Genomic DNA, 18,769 nt, shown 5'->3' with positions numbered 1-18,769 from the left:
TTTGAGTTTGGCTTGTTTTGTAAAGGCGGTGAGGAATTCAGCCATCATTGCACTTTAACCTTGTGCTCCCAGATGAAATCTACCTTTAGGCCAAGGCGTGCAAACTCAAATGCCCATGGGAAGAAAGGCGGGGCTGGGAAAGAGTGAAGCCAAGTGCTGGGGCTGCAGGGAACAGTCCTGGGGGCATGTCACTCCCCAAACCGAGGTTTGACCCAGGGACTGCAAAAAAAAAAAAGTTTCCCACCTTTGGAAAGAAACTGCATGTGTGAATTCGTATGTGAAATCTTCAGATTTTCAAACGTTAGCAATAGATTCAGTAGCTGTTTGAACATTATGTGGGTCAAATAAAACACATCTAAGGTGCAAACTCAGCCTCTGACCTCCGTTTGAAGCCACCTACCTCTCCGGTAGCTGGTCCTAGCAGCGCCTCTTCTCTGGGGAGGCAGCTCAGACCTGCGGGTGGAGGCTGTGGCTCAGCATCCCCGCAGAGAGAGATGGGAGGAAGAGGGGAGAATGACCTTAGTGGACCTCACCACTTTGCCCCTCATGGTCACCCATAAAATATCCTGCCTCCAAGGTGTCAGGTCACTTCACACTTTTTTATTTATTTTTGCCTCCCAGCTTACCAGGGAGATCCAGTGCTCCGTGGCCAGCCACATCCAGTCCCTGGTGAAGTCAGAGAAGAACCGCCAGCTCATGTGTGAGGCAGGGCTACTGAGGACCCTCATGTCCTCCTGCCACCAGGTCCTGGCCAGCAACAACCACCCCTTGCATTTGGGCCTCATTCGGATTTTCGAAAAGCTCGCCTCCCAAGCCATCGAACCGGACGTGTTAAGGTGCTGTTCTCTTTGTCAAAAGGGAGATGTGGCCAGACGATGGGAAGGATTAATGGGCGGTGGGGGAGGGTGTCCTGTGGTCCCCACCCCACCCCTCCGCGGGCCACGGCCCTGTGCCGTCACCTCTGTGTCCACGGAGTGGCATTGTCAGGCAGGGGGCTGGGACCAAGCTGCCCAGCAAAGAGGGGCAAAGCAGACACGGTGACCCCCTCAAGGGGCTGACTGCCTGGGGTGGGCTGGGAGAGAGACAATCACCAATCGGAAGATCAGGCATACGATTATGGAAGGGGAGCACCTCCGAGGGTGCATGGAGCGACCAGAGCTAGGAAGGCCACAGTGGGGAGACTTGCTCTAGAAAGGGCAGGCACTGGGGGCTGGGCCTTGAGGCCCACATAGGAGTCCGTTAGGCACAGAGGGGAGGGAATGGTGGGCAACAGCTCGGGTGAGGGGCAGGGGAGATGGGTGGGCAGGAAGGCGCTGCAGTGGCAGCATGGGGACCCTGGCAGAAAGAGGGCCCTGGGACAGCCCCATGGCTTCCTGGTAAGGCCTTCCTGCTGGCAGCCCTTCCATGAAGCTGCATGTTTCCTGGAGAGCCACGGTGGGGAGGGAAGACACAGATGTTGGAGACAAAAAGGCTGAGGAAAGAGAGGCTGCAGGAGCAAGGTCAGGAATCTCTCAGGGTCCGGGATGAGGTGGATGGCATCGAGGAGTCACACGCCGGCCAGGCCCCTGCTTGCCCCCAGGAGCAAGGTGGAGGGCACGGAAGGCATCCCTGTTGGCCAACAGCCAGGGGACCCGGCCTCCTCTAGCCCCTGGGATCGCTGGCCTGCAGACCAAGCCACTGCACTCAACTGAGCTGTTCAGTAAATCCCATTAGAAACTTCCGAGCAATGTACAATGGATAAAGTTATTACCCAACAAATTCTTTTATCGTCACAAGGTTGACGCTGGGGCCCCTGGCCGGTCAGCATTTCAACCAAAATCACCTAAACTCAGTGGCCGTGTGGTCTGGGGGCCGGGCCAGGCATGCCCTTCCAGGAAACAATATCCCGATGGAGAGAGCAGAGGCTGAGACAGGGGGCAGGGGGCACTGGGGGCCTGAGAAAGGGGTCAGGAGGAAGCTGCAGCAAACTAATGCCCGTAACATGTCTTCATTTGCTCCCCTTCTATGCCATGACATTCAGACAGTTTCTAGCCCTTGGAATTTCCCTGCCTCTATCCACTGCAACAAAAATCCTCAGTTCATCCGGTCGGCCTGGAGGTGGTTCGGGACACCCAGGTGAGGGGAGAGGAAAGGACGGGTACAAGTAAACAGCAGGTGGAAGAGCAGACAGACTTAGAAGACAGTTCTGTGCGCTGCCCAAGGAGGCGAGTGAGTTAAAGCACAGAGATGGCATCAGACCTGGGAGGAGAAGGCTGAGTCCCTGAATCCTTATGGAAGGAGCCCTTATGCACCCCTTTGGGCCCCAGATAATGGAAACAGTGAGGGTGGATCCTGCAGGAGACACTGAGTGCCGGAGCACCTGGCACAGTTGCAGCAGCACTCCCCCTGTCCCCCACCCGTGTCACAAAGGTGTGCCGTGAACCAAGGCTTTCTGGGCAAATCACAGTCCAGGGGTGTTAGGGTGTTGGGAGGCTTAACGAGTGTGGCTACCGGGACACCAGCCTGGGGAGAAGAAAGTCACAGATACATTGAACGTGAGGTCACATTGGTCATGAAGGCAAGGAGGCCCAGTTGTGAAATAGGGACACGGAGTCATGCTGGGGTGGCAGCCGGAGGTGAGAAGCGAGGGCTTTCCAAGAGCTCATCAAGACCAGCTACTGCAGAGCCCCGCAGTAGCTACAACTCAGAGCAAGTCGCCAGTGGCCACAGGGAAAAAAAGGAGGCTTTGGAAAGTTGAGGAATGAGGGGGGAAGAAGGTTCTAGAAGGAGCAGGTTGTCATGTGGTTCCCTTTTATCAAAGCAGCTGAGGGCCCAGGTGGGAGGGGATGGGCAGGTGGGAGAGGCTAGGAGGCTTTGGCAGAGATGGGGGGGCCTATTGTCAGAAAAGGAGGTCAGACACGTGTCCTCACTTGCCCTCTAGGGACAGAGGTCGCAGTACCGGGTGCCACCGAGAGTCCCACCCTGGACCCCCCCCCTGGGTCCCCAGGGGCGCCCCGAGAAGCCACGCCTGCCCTGCACACAGCCCTGAGTCTCGTCTCCATGACCTCCCCGCGCAACCTGCAGCCTCAGAGGGCCGCCCTGGCCCCGTCGTTCGTGGAGTTTGAGATGACCATGGATGGCTACGGGTACCACAGGCTTTGGTCTATTTGGAATCTGCTCTCCTTATTCCACAACGGCTTATAGCATTGATTGCAAGGTTGTAGGTCCCATCAGGGTGTCACCACTCAGCAGAATATCCCCAGGTCACAGTGGCCTTGTCTACCCAGGGGCTTTCCAGGTCCCAGACCCTCCCCCTGTGTGGACACCTTCTGGAATGCTTCCAACGTGGACGCCTTCCTACCAGCCCCAGCCTCTTTATGCCTTTGGGTCTCAGGGTCTAAGGGGCATGAGGCCCCTGCTGGAGGAAGGGGAGGTTGCGGCATGATGACTTGAAGACGCGTTCCTGTTTTCCAGCTGTCTGTTTATTCCCACCTTGTCAACGGTGATGGGAGCCAGCGCCGAGTACTCTGTCTCTGGAGGGATTGGAACAGGTGGGTGTTTCCTGCATGGTTTGACCTTCTGATCTCTCCCACCCACCCCGAGCGTAAGTCCTTGGGGAGCCTTGCAGTTCAGCTGTCCCCTGAGAATTTCAAGTAGGCATGAACCTTCTCTTTGGCTCTCTCTGTGGGTGAGCTGTCTTTCCAGGCTTAGGCTATCTTGTGACTCTTCTAGGGCAAGGTATCTTTTCCACAGTGCACCGGGCCTGGCACACTGCTTCACATACGGGGGGGTGGGGGGCATACTCAGCATCTAGAGGCTGAGTGGGTGACTGAGCCGCTGACCTGGCTTCTGATCCATTTTGTCAGTAGCTTCAAAGGCTGAAATGCATGCATGTACCACGTTAGGGAGAGCTTTGAGTTACGTGATGATGACCATCCAGGAATAGGCTTGTCCTGGGCAAGTAGCCCAGTTGGGGATGGACTGGGCCCTTGGTTTGCTTTGCCCGAGACTGTGCTCTATCAGAAACTTGCCGGTCAAGGACTGTGCAAGTGCTGGGTTTCCCTGAACCAGGCACCCTGTGTTATGAGAATAGGGCCCCTGCTTTCCCTGGCTGGATGGGTGCTGAGAAGCCACCGCAAATGGGGTGTGTTAGTATGGGGAATCCTCTCCTGTCCCTAGTTCAGCTGAGCTAGGCTAGTGTCCTTCTGTCCAATGTCTTAGTTTGCCAGAGCTGCTGTGACAAATATCAGGCAGTGGGTTTTGGCTTAAACAACAGGAACTTACTGGCTCATGATGTTGCGGCTAGTCGAAGTCCAAAATCAAGAGTCTGCACATTTTGAGTCTGGCTGCCACCAGTCCTCGGGGCTCCTCAGCTTGCATCTCTTCTTCCTGCCACATGGTGATGGCCTCTCCTTTCTGGCTTCTATGACTTCTGGGTTCTTCTTGTAGGACCTCCAGTAGCTCATATGAAGACCCATCCTCTTCCAATGGGTTCACATCCATGGGACCCACATTAAGATAAGAACATGTATTTGTTGGGTTACATAGTTCAACCTACCTCACCTGGCTCTTGGACCATTGACCAGGGAATATGATTTTCCCTGAGCCTCCTTCTCCTAAGAGGAATGATGAGGTAATGGCACCCCTGCCATGTGAATTGATCTGAAGTGCCAGGGAGCTAGGCAAGGCCCATTGCTGGCCCCTTGTGGGCACCATGACATGAGCTGAACCAGAGCAATGCCAAGTGTGAAGCTGCATTCACCCGTGTCAGCGCACAGCCTGACCGCACGTCTGCTTTCTGGCCCAGGTGCTCCCAGGATGTTCCCTCCACCCGGTGGCCTGACCTTCTCCTGCTGGTTCCTGCTGAGCAGGCCCGGAGCTGTCTCCAAGGGCCACCCACTGCGCTTCCTGACCCTGGTGCGCCACCTGTCCAGGACCGACCAGGCCTTCGTCTGCTTTTCTGTCAGCTTCTGCCCCGACTCCCTTTCCCTGGTCGTGTCTACAGAAGAGAAGGAGCTCCAGCCCCTGGGTAAGGTGTCGGCGTCCAAAGCCGGTTTTGCTGACCCTTGGGGGAAACAAGGCCAAGATGGAAGCTTCTGGTACACACGTGGTGAGAAGCCTGGTGACCTCCTGTTTCTCCCAGTCTTTTGGAATTGCACCCTTGAAGTTCCATATTGGTAAAACGTATAAACAGATATTCGTGATGTGGGTGTTGCAACAGTGGCTCAGTGACAGGGTTCTCACCTGCCGTGCTGGAGACCCGAGTTCGATTTCCGGTGCCTGCCCATGCAAAATAAAATACATATTCCTGATGTGCCTACTGTGGTCCCTGGGCTGGCAAGGTCCCAGCCCTCAGCAGGTCTTCAGAGGTTGTGCTCCGCAGCCTTCCAGATCCCACACCTCTGACCTGGTAAAGTGTGGGCAAGGAGATGTGGGGAATTGCTTCCCTGAGACTCAGTCTGCCTCCCTCTTGAGGATGGTGTATGCAGAATTCACGCAGCTTAGCCTGAGCTGAGAGTTCTAGGCCACATGCCCAAACCCTCAGGCAACGAGGACCTAGCATTGGCCTGGCAGCACTGACCCTCTTTAAGTAGAGGTGATGCCCTTTGGGGTTCAGCCTTGCTCTCTAAGCTTATCTTCCCGAGACGGCCTGGCATCTTCCAGAGCTCAGGAGCAGTCCCGGTGTGACGCTCCATACCTTTCCTTCTTTGTGTTCTGGGACAGCACACAGCTTCTTCATGAGTGCTCGCCTGGAAGCCCCAGATGATTAGCCTGGTCCACAGCTCAACTGCCTGGCTTCCAACCCCTTCCTAGGACTTTGCCTGCCAACATATGTCATCACAGGGGGCAGTCTGGTCTGGGGGCTCAGGTGTAGATCCCAGAGCTGATTTCTGGGTTGGATTCCTGGCTCCATGACCTTGGACAAATTATCTAACTGTGCTGTGATTACAGTTGTGGAACCTGACATTGCCTCCTGCTGGGGTTGCTGAAGAAATTAAATGGGTTCATATTGGTAGCATCATAAAATAATGCCCTGCTCAAAGTAAGAGCTCAATGCATGACGGGTGTTGCTGTCATCATTATTTTAGAAAGGCAAGGCTAGGTGAGAGGTCCAATGGTCCCCCACCCCCACCCCGCCCCTGTTCTTCTGTCTCTCTAGAGCCACAACCACACATGACTTAACATGTTTGCATGCTTTTGATAGATGTCATGGAGCCTGAAGATGATGCTGAGCCTTCTGCAGGACGTCAGCTTCAGATCAGGTGTGGCCAGCTGCTGGCCTGTGGACAGTGGTATCACCTGGTCGTAGTTGTCACCAAGGAGGTGAAAAGGAATTGTACCGTCTCCACCTACCTGGATGGGCAGCTCATTGGCTCAGCCAAGGTGAGATGGTTGCCCTGACCTGAGGGGCCTTACCTGGCTGTGCTTCCCAGCCATACCACCCTGGAAGGGTCTCAGTTCAGCTCTCTGTTCTCTTTAAGTGCCAGGGTTGTTATCTAATGAAACCCCTCAGTCCTAGCTTTCCAGGGCTGCTCTATCAAATACCACACAATGGGTTGGCTTAAACAACAAGCACTTATGGTGGTATACATCAAGGTTTCAACAGGCCATGCTTTCTCCTGGCACTGGCTTGCCACAATCCTTGGGGTCCCTTGGCTTGCCTTGCTGCCTTTGTCCATGGTTTCCCTTCTGGCTTCTTCTCAGTAGTCTGTATCTCTGTCTAGATTTCCTCTTCTTGTAAGGACTTCAGTCATATGGATGAAGGCCAGACTCATTCAATCTGGCCTCATTTCAATAGGGTCTGTGAAGATTCCATTCATGCAAGAGCCTCCCCCTTCACTAATAATACCACCTTGGAGATCTTATTCACAAGTGAGTCCCAACCTTAACTAATAACATCTTTAGAGGTCCTATTCACAAATCTCACCCACGGGAATGAGGGTTGAGACTTGAATATGTATCTACAGGTAATATGATTCCATCCCCAACCCTACCTTGCTGGTCAGGACACTTGGCTGAGCTCAGATAGAAAGGGAACATCTCTAGAAAATGAAACGAGGGCTACACAGCCAGGGAAAAAGGCAGAAATCGTCATAAACCTGCAAGAATGATCATAAGGAGATATTAATCTCCAGAATGAACCAAAGGAACGTTTCCTATATATTAAAGTGCAAATTCCCTGGGGGTGTCTGGTTAGAGCCTAAGATCCCACTTTACTTTTCTAAGCAGCTCCCAGACATGCCAATGCAGCTAATATCAGACCACACTTAGAAGCAGGTCGTGAAAGCTTGCAGAGACGCTCAACAAATCTTGCCAGATTGAGAGCATGCATGACGAAAGAGTGGGCGCTCTGCTTAGAGAAGGTAACAGCGTGTTAACTCATAGCTGGAGCAAGTTTAGCATCACTCTCATGTAGAGATGCCTGCTGTGTAAGTGAGAGAGAAAGCTGGGAGCTAAAAAGCTGGCTGGTCGGCTCTGCTGCTCTTGGCAGAGATGCCTGAGGGAGCCGGAGAGGGGAACCTAGTAAACCACAGAGAACATGTGCTCCCCCATTTCCACCCAGGTTTGGGAAAAGTTTGATTAGAATCAACAGGGAAGCGCTTTCAAAATTCCATTCAGTCTCACCCCAGATCAATTATATCATAATCCCTAGGGGTGGGGTCTTTTGGTAATTTTTCAAAATTTCCCAGGTGATTCTAATATGCAGCCAAAATTGAAAGCTTGGTTAGATTTACAGGGTTTCTCAAACTCAGCACAACTGACATTTTGGATTAGTTGAGGCTTTGTCGTGGGGAGTGGGGAGAGGCATCCTGTGCATGTTAGGATGTCGACACCACCCCTGGCCTCTACTCCCTAGATGACAGCCAGAGATGTCTCCAGACATTATCAAGTGTCCCCTGGGGGCCAGAATTGCCCCTGGTTTAAACCACTGGGTTAGAATAACCTAAATTCTGTATAACATCTGCATATGACTTTGATGCTTTCATCTGGTAAAATTATCAAACAAAAGCAGTGGTGACCAGATGATTTTGTAGGAGCATAAGAAACACAAATCCTCCAAAATGTCAAGTCAACCTTTTTCTGCAATTGTTATCAACTAGTGGTTTCTTTTTCTCCAACTTCCTCACTCTCTCTCTCTCATTGTTTCTTTAGTATTTCTTGACCACCTACTATGTGCCAGGCAGAGTTTTCAGTGCCAGGAATTATTCACACTCATATGCCAAGGGCCCCCAGGAACATGTATGGAGTAAGAAAATAAAAGGCTAGTGTTGCCAAGAAAGGTAGTTCTCATTCCATGTAGTCCTTGGGAGCTAAGAGTGAATTAATATAGGATTTGGGCTTATTTTAGATGATTGCAGGGAGGCCTGGAGGAAGACTTTAGCAAGATGTGGAAGTCTATTGAGAACTGGGAGCTGTCAGAAAGAGAAGGGATTTGTTGACTATCTTAGTAACTTGTATTTAGGAGTAAGAGGCCTGGAATGGCCGTTGGAGAAGCAAGAGGTGTCATCCATGAGTGCTGGGTCAGGAATTTGGGAATGTTGGTTACTTTTGCAGTCTCTCTGAGGTTTTGCTTTTATTCTGTACAGCCCTGACTAAAGAGGGGGCTTGCTTTTGTTTTCTTTCCCAGACTGTGTTGGGATTCTTCATTGTTTCACAGAGTATGCTGCTATTCTGAGAAATTGTGGGTGCTGAGGTTGAGGGTAAGGGGCATATCCTGTTGATGTCTGTTCCTTTCTTGCACCCACCCAGCCCACGGGCCAGCACGCAGTATGCAGTTCATAAACACTTCGTGAATGCAGTTCACAGCCACAGGAGCAGCACCGACTGGCTGGCAGTAGAAGTGGGTGGACTGGTTCACAGATGAGCTCCCAATCCTACAGGACCAGCCAAGGCCATGCCAACCAGCGGCAGGTGGGAGCGGCATGAGGCAGCGTCCATAGAGAATGTCATGGCTCATATTTAGCAGAGTCAACCTTCCATGATGAGCTCTGCCCATTTGGACCCGGACCAGCAAGCAGAATTTATCAAGATCAGACAGAAGAGCTGCATTTAGATGCAGAAGTCCATTGGGCCAGTTTAAGATGGGAGAGGTTCAGCTCAGTTTGGAGATGACCTGTTCTCAAAATGTTAGAGCCTTTGTTTGTATTTCCAGGGGAAGGAGAGTTGAACTTGGACAAGCAGGGGTTATTTTAATGGCCTGAATGGGGAAAAAAAAAAAAGGATTTGGGAACAACTTGAGACACCATGTTTATAAGTCACATGAATGGAACTGAATGGAAATGTAGGAATTTGGTGAAGACAGTAGCAAGGAAGATTGGGGGTGGTAGGGAGAACTTCAGTGCGGAGGAGACGGGTAGTCTCACTCTAGGCAGGACTTGGGGGCCAAAAAATTGGTTTGCTTTTATTTGAGAATCTCATTTAATCGGTAGGGTAAAAAGAATATATCTGGAATGGTTTAAAGCTGCTTTGTCAAAATCTGCATTTATATACATAAAGAAAGTGATTTTATAGTCAGTAAAAAAATAGCAAAGCCACATTTTGAAATAACTGAAAATAGAGACAATAAGAAGGATTACCCATATTTCTTCCATCTCACCATAGTCTAGAGTTCCTTTCAGTTTCCCCTTCCCCTTTTTAAAAGAGTTGTGGCCTCACCCTACAGAAAATCTTATATCCTGATTAGTTCACTGAACATAATATTATTAAAAAATTTTTTTTAGCCACATGAGCTTTGAAATTGTTATTTTTAAAAATCTGTGATCAATTTTTTCTTTTATTTCTTGAAATTTTTAATGAGATCATTGCATGTCGCCATGTAGCTATAAGAAATAATATAGAGACACAATGCATAGCCTTCACCCAGTTTTCCCCAAAGGTAACTGTTTTGGTTTGTTAAAGCTACCGAATGCAATATACCAGAAATGGAACAGCTTTTAAAAAGGAAACTTATTAAGTTACAAATTTACAGTTCTAAGGCCATAAAAAATGCCCAAATTAAGGCATCCAGAGAAGGATACCTTAACTCAAGAAAAGCCAATGTCTGTCACATGGGAAGGCACTGGTCCTTGTTTCCAGTTCTGTTCCTTCCAGCCTCTGATACCAGTGGTTTCCTCTCTAAGCATCTGTGGACCTTCAGTTAGCTCCTCTGGGACACAACTCTGGGTCCTGGCTTGCTTAGCATCTCGTGAGAAGGCACGTGGTGATGTCTGCTGATCTCTGCATTTCCAAATGTCCGTGTCTATGTGTCTGCCCTCTTGGTCAGCACTCCAAGCATCTCCTCATGTCTGGGTCTCTGTCAGCTCTCAAGCAAATGCTCTCCAAGTGTCTGAATTTCCTCCAAAATGTTGCCCCTTTTAAGGGACTCTAGTAAACTAACCAAGACACAGCCTAAATGGATGGAATCACATCTCCATCTAACCTAAAGGCCACACCCACAATTGGGCGAGTCACATCTCCATGGAGTAATCGAATCAAAAGCTCATGCCCACAATCCAGATGGCCAATGACCATGAAAATAATCTAATCAAGGTTTCCACCCTAAAATATTTGAATCAGGACTAAAGGACTTGGCTTTTCTGGGGTACACAATATTTTGAAACCAGCACAGTAACATCTTACAAAACTACAGCACGAGATCATAACCAGAATATTGACAGTGACACAATCTGCCAATCTTAATAAGATTTACCAGTTTTACTTGTACTTATTTGTGCATGTGTATATTTAGTTGTAAACCATTTCATCACCTGTGTAGATTTGTATTCAAGATCCAGAACATTCTGTCTCCACAAGAGTACCTCGTGTTGCCCTTTGGTAGCCAAGCCTGCATCCTGTCCACAGTCCCTCTCTCCTATGCCTGTATGTAAATCTGGCAACCATGAATCTGTCCACCATTGCTAAACTTCTGGCATTTCAAGAATGTTGTATTAATGGAAGCAGGCAGTATGCCGCCTTTTGGGATTGGCTATTTTCTCCACTCAGCATAATTCCCTGAAGATTTGTCCAGGTTGCTATGTGGATCAACAGTCTGTTTCTTTAAATTGCTGCTGAGTAGCTTCTTAAACCATTAGCCTATTGAAGAATATCTGGATTGTTTCTGATTTTTTGGCTATGAACGTTCTTGTACAGGCTTCTGGGTTAACTGAAGCTTTCATTTCTCTGGGATAATTGCCCAGGAGTGTAATTGCAGGGACACATGGAGGTCCCATGTTTAATTTTGTAAGAAATTGCCAAACTGTTTTCCAGGGTGGCTGGAAAATATTTCCCATACCCACCAGCGAAGCATAGGTGACCCAGTTTCTCTGCATCCTTCTTACTACTATTTGGTGTTGTCATGATTTATTTATTTGTTTATTTTTGGCCATTCTGATAAGTGCATAGTGATACTTCCTTGTGACTTCAATTTGCGTTTCCCTGATGGCTAATCGTGTTGAATATCTTTTCACCTGCTTGCTTTTCCACAGTTTGGATTTTATTTTACTGTTTAGTGTTGAGAATTCTTCGTATATTCTAGACAACAGTACTTTGCTGGATATGTGGTTTGCAGACATTTTATTTGATTCTCTAGCTTGTTTTTTATTCTCTACACTTGGGCTTCTGCAGAGCAGAGCAAAGGTTTTTAATCTCACTTAGATTCAGTTACCACATTTTTCCTTTTATAGATTGTGCTTTGGGTGTCAAGTCTAAGAAATCTTTGCCTAGCCTCAGATTCCAAAAATTCAGATTGTTTCTTTTATGTTGTTTTCTAAATGTTTTATAGGTTTATGTTTTACACTTAAGTCCATGGTCCATTTTGAGTATGAGATATGAGGCTTAGGTTGAGGGTCAGTTTTTGTTGTTGTTATTTATTTATGTTACACTTGCTCCAGCATCATTTGTTGGGAGGGCTATCTTTCTTCCAATGAATTGCTTTTGCACCTTTGTTAAAAATCAGAAGATTAGTATGGATCTATTTCTTATTTCTCTTCCCTGTTCCATTGACCAATTTGTCTATCCATCCACCAATACCACATTAAATTGATTATTGTAGCTATATAGTAACCCTCTTTATTGGATAGAGTGATTCTTCTGTTTAATTCTTATTTTTCAAAGTCATTTTAGCTATTTCCTTATAATTTTAGAACTAGCTTTTTAATGTCTACAAAAAACTTTGTTGGGAATTTGGTAGGAAATGCAAATCAGTTTTAGGGAGAATTGACATCTTTACTATGTTGAGTCTTCCAATCTATGAATATAGTCTCTCTTTCCATTTATTTAAATTTTTTTGATGTCTTTCATCAGTATTCTGCTATTTTCAGGATACAGATCTTGTACATATTTTATTAAGTACTTAATTTTCTTTGCAGTGATCATAAATTGTATTGCTTTTAATTTCTGTTTCATCATTTTCATTGTTAGTATATAGAAATGTGTTTGAATTATGTGCATTCTTCCTATATCCTGTAATCTTGACGAACTCACTTATTAGCTTTGTGAGTTCGTGTGCATGTGTGTATGTGTCTTTTGGACTTTCTATGTAGGCAATCATGCCATCTGCAAAAATAGACAGTTTTATTATTTATTTCCCATCTGCATATCTGTAACTATTTTTAATACCTAAAATTTCATTCATGTGCCAATACTCGACATTTAGGTTCTTATGGGATGTCTGGGACAAAAAGTATGAAGACATTCATGACACAATATTTATAATGAAATTTCTAACTAAAGATAGAGTATCAATATTTTACTGTCTCCAGCATTTTGTAAGCCATTTTAAAATCTTTTATTATTGTTTTCTATTTATGAACACTCTGTACTCATCAAGTAAATTCTTCTAATTCCCCCACGCCTTGGTAACTTCTACTTTTTGTCTCTGCAAATTTGCTCTTCTAGTTATCTCATACAAGTGACAACTCACAATATTTGTCCTTATGTACTTGGCCTATTTCATACAGCGTGGGGTTTTCAAGGTACATTCATGTTGCAGCCTGTATCAGAGCTTCATTCCTTCCTAGGACTGAATTTTATTCCATTGTGTGTATGTACTCCATCTTGTGTATCCACTCATTTGTTGATGGGTTGTAAGCTATTTTGTGCCTATCTCTTGGCATTGAGAATGATCTTTTGGTTTTTTATTTAATAAAATCAGATTTTGCTCTGACAGGAGAATGAGGTAACTTATGGTGTATTAGTCTTTGATTAATAGTTATTTGATCTGTAGCTATTTGATTAATACTGAGCTTAAACATCTACCCTCTCCTATCTTTCTTAATTTAACAGATGTTGTACATTCAGGCCTTACCAGGACCTTTCCTTTCTATGGAACCATCTTCTTTTGTTGATGTTTATGGATATATTGCTACCCCTCGAGTTTGGAAGCAAAAATCAGCATTAACCTGGCGTCTTGGGCCTACATACCTCTTTGAAGAAGCCATCTCAATGGAAACGCTGGAAATTATCAACAAACTTGGCCCAAGATACTGTGGTAACTTCCAAGCTGTGCAGGCCCAAGGTATCGTTTTGATTTATAATGTGCTTACTGGAGTTTCTTTCCTTTTTTTTTTTTTTTTAAATGGATACCCAGTTATTTATGGCATATTTATAAAGAATAAACTCAACTCAGGCCAGTCATTAGGGAAGACCTCTATAATTGGGTCATTATATATTTACAACTGCCACAAAAATTTGCAGAAAAGGAAATGACAATATTCTTTGGAGTTCACCTCCAGAGCACCTAATGGATATGGGTGGGTGAGTAATACCGTGCACAAAGAAAGAGAGCCGAGAATGAGATAAATAAGTTACACTCCTTTTAATGAAGAAGCTTTTTAACTAAAGGATACTGGTGTCTTCAATTATTAAACAGGCAGACAAAACGTGCACATTTTCTTTATTGATTGCTGGCTGTTCAAGCAGAGAGCACAGCTCACTGTAACCCGTCAAGTCAAGGGGTCAGTCCCCACCCGGGAAGGAGGAGGATTGAGTCTGTGCACAGAAGCCTTAGGCATGGTGAAGGGCGGCTGAGCATTTTTGAGGGTTTCTGACTCCTGGCCCCGTGTCTTCTTTGGAGCTGCATTTCCTGTGTCAAATGGCACCAGCTAGAGCCACATATTAAGACACTGGATGTGACGAGGTTTGGTCTGGAGGCAAAGTTTTAGTAACTCTACTTTCAGGTCAGACTTCCCCAGGGGCAGGCATGGTTCCTGCTGACCAGGGTGCTAATTTCCCACGTGCTGCGCCTCCCCAGAGACCCGCAGAGCATTTCCTTCTGTATAACTCTTGTATAACGCAGCTTCCTGGTCACTTGGTGTTTTAGTGTACTAAAGCTCATGAAATGCAATACACCAGCAATGGGTTGGCTCTTTTTTTTCCCCTTAAGGTAAACTTTTTATTTAAAAAAAATTGCTTTAGCAGTTTTATTCATATATCATACAGTCCATCCTAATGATGATCAATGGCTTCTGGTATAATCACACAGTTAGACATTCACCACCACAATCTATATGACAATATTTCCATTTCTTATGAAAAGAAAGAATAAAAGAAAAAAAAAACCCATACCTCTCCCTTGTATCACTCTCTTATTGACATTTAGCTTTGTTACAATTAGTGAAAGAACATTACAATGTGACCGTTAACCATAGGCCCTAGTTTGGGGTTGGCTTTTACAATAGGGATGTATTAACTCACAAATTTACAGTTCTTCAGCCACAAAAATGTCCAACTCAAGGCTTTGGCAGGATGATACCTTCTTCCTGAAAACAGGCTGCCGGCATCTGGAGCACATCTGTCACATGAGAAGACACACGGTAGTGTCTGGTGGTCCTTCTCTCCCTGCTTTCACTGCTTCAGATTCTGGCTTCTGTGGCTTCCTCATTCAGTTTCCCTGGGGCTTTCTGACTTTTACCCTCTTATAAAGGACTCTAATAAGAGGATTGAGACCCACCGTGGGACCCTCCTCAACTGAAATAACCTAATCAAAAGGTCCCACCCTCACAGGAAGGGGTCAAAAGAACGTAATCTTCACTGGGGGCCACACAGCTTTGAACCATCACACTTGGCATCTGGTTTTGCAGAGGTCACGTCTTCTGCCCTTTGATGTCCTTGAAATATGTTTTAGGCAGTTCCACGCCCAGAAGCCTCCGAGAAGCACAGTAAGGATAAAGCATATAAAATACAAACATATCGACATTCTCTCCCGATTATTGATTTGCCATGAAGCAGTGTGTATTTACTCTTCTGAGGATCAATTTCCTTCTCTGTAAAATGAGAACAGCAATGATTAAAGACGCGTTGTTTTAGGAGAGGACTCCGGGAGTGAAGCCACGCCCCTTGTTGCCGAGGAGGGGGTTTCCTTCGGACTCAACGTGGCCAGTTCATGCATCACCACAATCGTAGACATAAGGAATGCTTACAACGAGGTGGACAGCCGCCTGATAGCCAAAGAGGTACACGTCCTAACTGCACTCGCCGCCACCTTTTGAGCCAGTGCTTAAACAATCGCTCATTCGCGTTTGCACACGTGTCGGCAGATCCATGCACGCTTGCGTCCCAGTTTGTTTGTGATAATACCCTTTTGCCTCCCACCTGTTAGCATCCACCAAGAGAAAATATTTTGCATCTAATTACTTGGGGATGGGGTGGGGGAGAAAGCAGGGGCTCTTCATGCTAGAGAAAGAACAAATGGAATATTTTATAAATCTTTATGATAGTGAGGACATTGTCAAGATACCCTTTGTCTGGAAGCTGCTGACCCACCAACGCTGCAAAAGACCCTTGCAGTTACTATGGTTTTTTTTTTTAAAGGCAAAGTTTTGTTTTTTTTTCAATTGAGGTTGGGGGACAGAGACGAAGTCCATTTGAATGACAATGCTGTACCTTGTCAGCAACATATGTTCTGAGGGGGATCCCGGGATCCCCATCTCTCCTCCCTTCTGAAACCAGTAGAGGCTGGTGCTTGCAGAGCTGGGCAGCTCTAGGCAGAGACATGGCAGCACACTTGCCTTAATAGCCCTTTCCTACGTTGGGGTCTCCCCGGGCCCTTCTCGCTCTGATTAGCTCCTGACCGTAAGCAGTGAGATAGCAGGGCACCGACTGCATCATCGAAGCTGCTCCCTAATAACCACGCCACAGCCTGGGGGCTCGGGGACAGGACCTTTTCCTTTCCAGGACGGCTAGAACCTATTGTGCTCAATTTCTCTAGATGAACATCTCATCCCGGGACAGTGCCATGCCCGTGTTCTTGCTGAGAAACTGTGCGGGCCACCTCTCAGGTTCTCTGCGAACCCTCGGGGCAGTTGCTGTGGGCCAACTAGGTACGTAAAGCTGTCTGCCTCTGCCACTTCTCGGCAAGAAGGGCCCATCGCGGCCCTCTCTTTTGCAGGCTGGGAATTCTGCAGCAGCAGGCAGGAAAGTGCATGTTGGGGGAGCAAGGGCAGGATGATGGGGTTCAGAGTTGGGTGTTAACCCAGTGGAGAGTTGGCCTCGTGGCGAGATCAGTTCATGTCACTACGTCTGACAACTGGTAGCCAGCTTAGCTGCTGCCCAGATGGTGTCTGGGTGCAAGGGGAGCCTGACCAGCAGGCACACAGGGCCTGCTGACCTTAGTGCAGAGATGCTGCATGCAGTGTGTGAGGACAGCAGCCGGTGACGGGCAGCTGCCGTGCAGCCTGGCAGGAGCAGAGCAGCAGCTTGCTGCAAGGGTCCAGCCCAGCAAGTTAAGAGAGCAGGCAAGAGCTAGAGGCCATCGGAACAATGGGGAAACTGAGGCTCAGAGGGAGGCTTGCTCATCCAGCACCCTGGGCTCAGAGAGGCGGCAGTAAGGCCACCCCTGAATCCCTCTACCAAGCCTGCCACCCCCTATTTGGTGACTAAGCAGGGGGAAGCCAAAGCTCAGAGGCCTCTCCCACTCAACCCTGTCATCAGGGCTACACGTGCCGCATTTTTGGGAGTCGAAGTGACACCTTCTGGGCTGTTTCTGATGACCCAGAAAGGACTTGCCACAGTAGCTCTCAGTGACCTAAGACTTTCAAAAGCCCCTGTCCCCTTCCCCACCCATCCCACGTGCTCAGGCCCCACAGGCTATGAGCAGACTATGGCATGGCCACTCGCTTGCCTCCTTAAGCTGCTCAGGGGTTTCCCGTGGCCGTGAAGCCATGGCGACTGAAGGAATGCCCGTCTGTCCTGCCCAGGGGTGAGGGTGTTCCACTGCAGCCCTGCGGCCAGCAGCCTGGACTTCATCGGAGGCCCCGCCCTCCTGCTGGGCCTGACCTCCCTGGCCGCGGACGAGCCCACCATGTACGCGGCTGTGAAAGTTCTGCACTCAGTCCTGACCAGCAATGCCATGTGCGACCGCCTGATGCGGCATCTCTCTGGGTACCAGGTACCACCCTCTCTCAGGCGGGTCTCCGGGGCCCCCAGGGAGCCGCCACCATCCCCGATGGGCAGTGTGGGGGGGGGGGGGTTGCTGCGCTAGCCCTAGGAGGATGCACCCTCCTGGGGGACTGTGTCCCTTTGCCAGGGCTGTCGGCTAAGACAACAGGAATGAATTGGCTCTGGGTTGTGGAGGTTCTACCTCCAGCCTCAAGGTGTGGGTGGGGCCCTGCTCTCTCCCCGGGGTTGTAGCCCTCTGGGTGGGGGGGGTGGGGGGGCTCCATCTCTGCATCTGTCATTTGATGCTATGTCTCTTTCTGTCTTTTCCTCTGGCTTCCATATCCAGCATCATCTGCTTATGTGGACTCCAGTCATCTTGGCTTAAAGGCCAAGACACAGTCTGACCTTATTTTAATAGTATTTTCAAAGATCCCTTTACAAATGAGTTCACACCCCTAGGACCCAGGGACTTGATTCAGCCTACCGCAGTGGCTGCTGGAAGAGGTCTAGGACAGCAGCTTCCCAGCAGGGGAGGGCCGAAAGGACAGTCAACCAGAGAGAGGTTTGCTGAGAATAGGGTGTTTGCCACCTGGTCACTGGTACCATTCGCTGATGGGCTCAAGAATCGTCAGTGGCCCACTCACTTTGTGTCTAGCTTGAGGGCTAAGAACCCAGGCTCCAGGCTCCAGAACCAGGCTATCTGGTTTTGAATCTTGCTCTAATTTGCTGTTTAACTTTGGATACATTCCTTTCCCTCTCTGTGCCTTGGTTTTTCTCACCTGCATGATAGGGACAATCATAGCTCCTTTATCATAGGCATTTGATGATTTAATATGAAAAGGGGTTTAGAGTGGTGCTGAGCCCAGAATAGATGCTCAGTAGATGCTAGCCATTCTTCACCCGTAAGCTCTCTGTGCCTCAGTTCCCTTATTTCTAAAACAAGAATAACAACTCCTGTTTCATAGGGCTGTTATATGATTGAGTTACTGCATGCTGAGGGTCAGGCATGTGTCTGCACAGAGCAGCTGCAATCTTTGTGTTTTATGACTGATTGTCATTTACTACTCATAAAGTCAGATGAGACATGGCTATGGCCCTCAAGCAACTTACTGCAGGGCTGTGAGACAGCTAAGTCACCACAACGGGTGGGACGAGGATGGAAGGCTGGAAAAAGTCAGTGGGGCCCCACAGCATCTGCTGGTTCCTCCTGGAAGCAGGCAGGGACCTGTAGAGAAAGCTGACCTGCTTGTAAGCCCAAGCCTCAGGCTCTGAGCAGAAGCCACCGGCATGGCGGCATTGCCGGCACAGTCCCTGTCTCCTGGACTAAAGCCACAGCTGCAGAGCCCACACCCTCCTGCCTGCCCCTCGCAGCCCCTTCTCAATGTGGATGCCAGCTAGAGGTCAACAAGCCCAACCCTCAAAGACCTCTGACTAC

General features: G+C 48.2%; 1 protein-coding gene across 8 annotated transcripts in view; it reads left to right on the top strand.

Annotated features, from left to right (window-relative positions):
- The window catches only part of WDFY4 (WDFY family member 4), a 281,815-nt gene that overhangs the window by 93,781 nt on the left and 169,265 nt on the right, over window positions 1-18,769 (top strand). For all 8 annotated transcript variants that reach the window (XM_077124655.1, XM_077124656.1, XM_077124653.1 and 5 more), the window contains exons 14-23: window positions 622-836; window positions 2,021-2,115; window positions 2,921-3,125; window positions 3,454-3,530; window positions 4,787-5,008; window positions 6,185-6,363; window positions 13,243-13,474; window positions 15,265-15,410; window positions 16,166-16,277; window positions 17,154-17,344. In XM_077124655.1, coding sequence (XP_076980770.1) covers window positions 622-836; window positions 2,021-2,115; window positions 2,921-3,125; window positions 3,454-3,530; window positions 4,787-5,008; window positions 6,185-6,363; window positions 13,243-13,474; window positions 15,265-15,410; window positions 16,166-16,277; window positions 17,154-17,344 — 1,674 coding nt within the window. The remainder of the gene's footprint in view (window positions 1-621; window positions 837-2,020; window positions 2,116-2,920; window positions 3,126-3,453; window positions 3,531-4,786; window positions 5,009-6,184; window positions 6,364-13,242; window positions 13,475-15,264; window positions 15,411-16,165; window positions 16,278-17,153; window positions 17,345-18,769) is intronic.

The sequence above is a fragment of the Tamandua tetradactyla genome, chromosome 13 (assembly GCF_023851605.1).
Source record: "Tamandua tetradactyla isolate mTamTet1 chromosome 13, mTamTet1.pri, whole genome shotgun sequence".
NCBI lineage: Eukaryota > Metazoa > Chordata > Mammalia > Pilosa > Myrmecophagidae > Tamandua > Tamandua tetradactyla.
The sequence above is the reverse complement of the archived record's forward strand: the minus strand, read 5'-3'. Positions and strand labels throughout refer to the sequence as shown.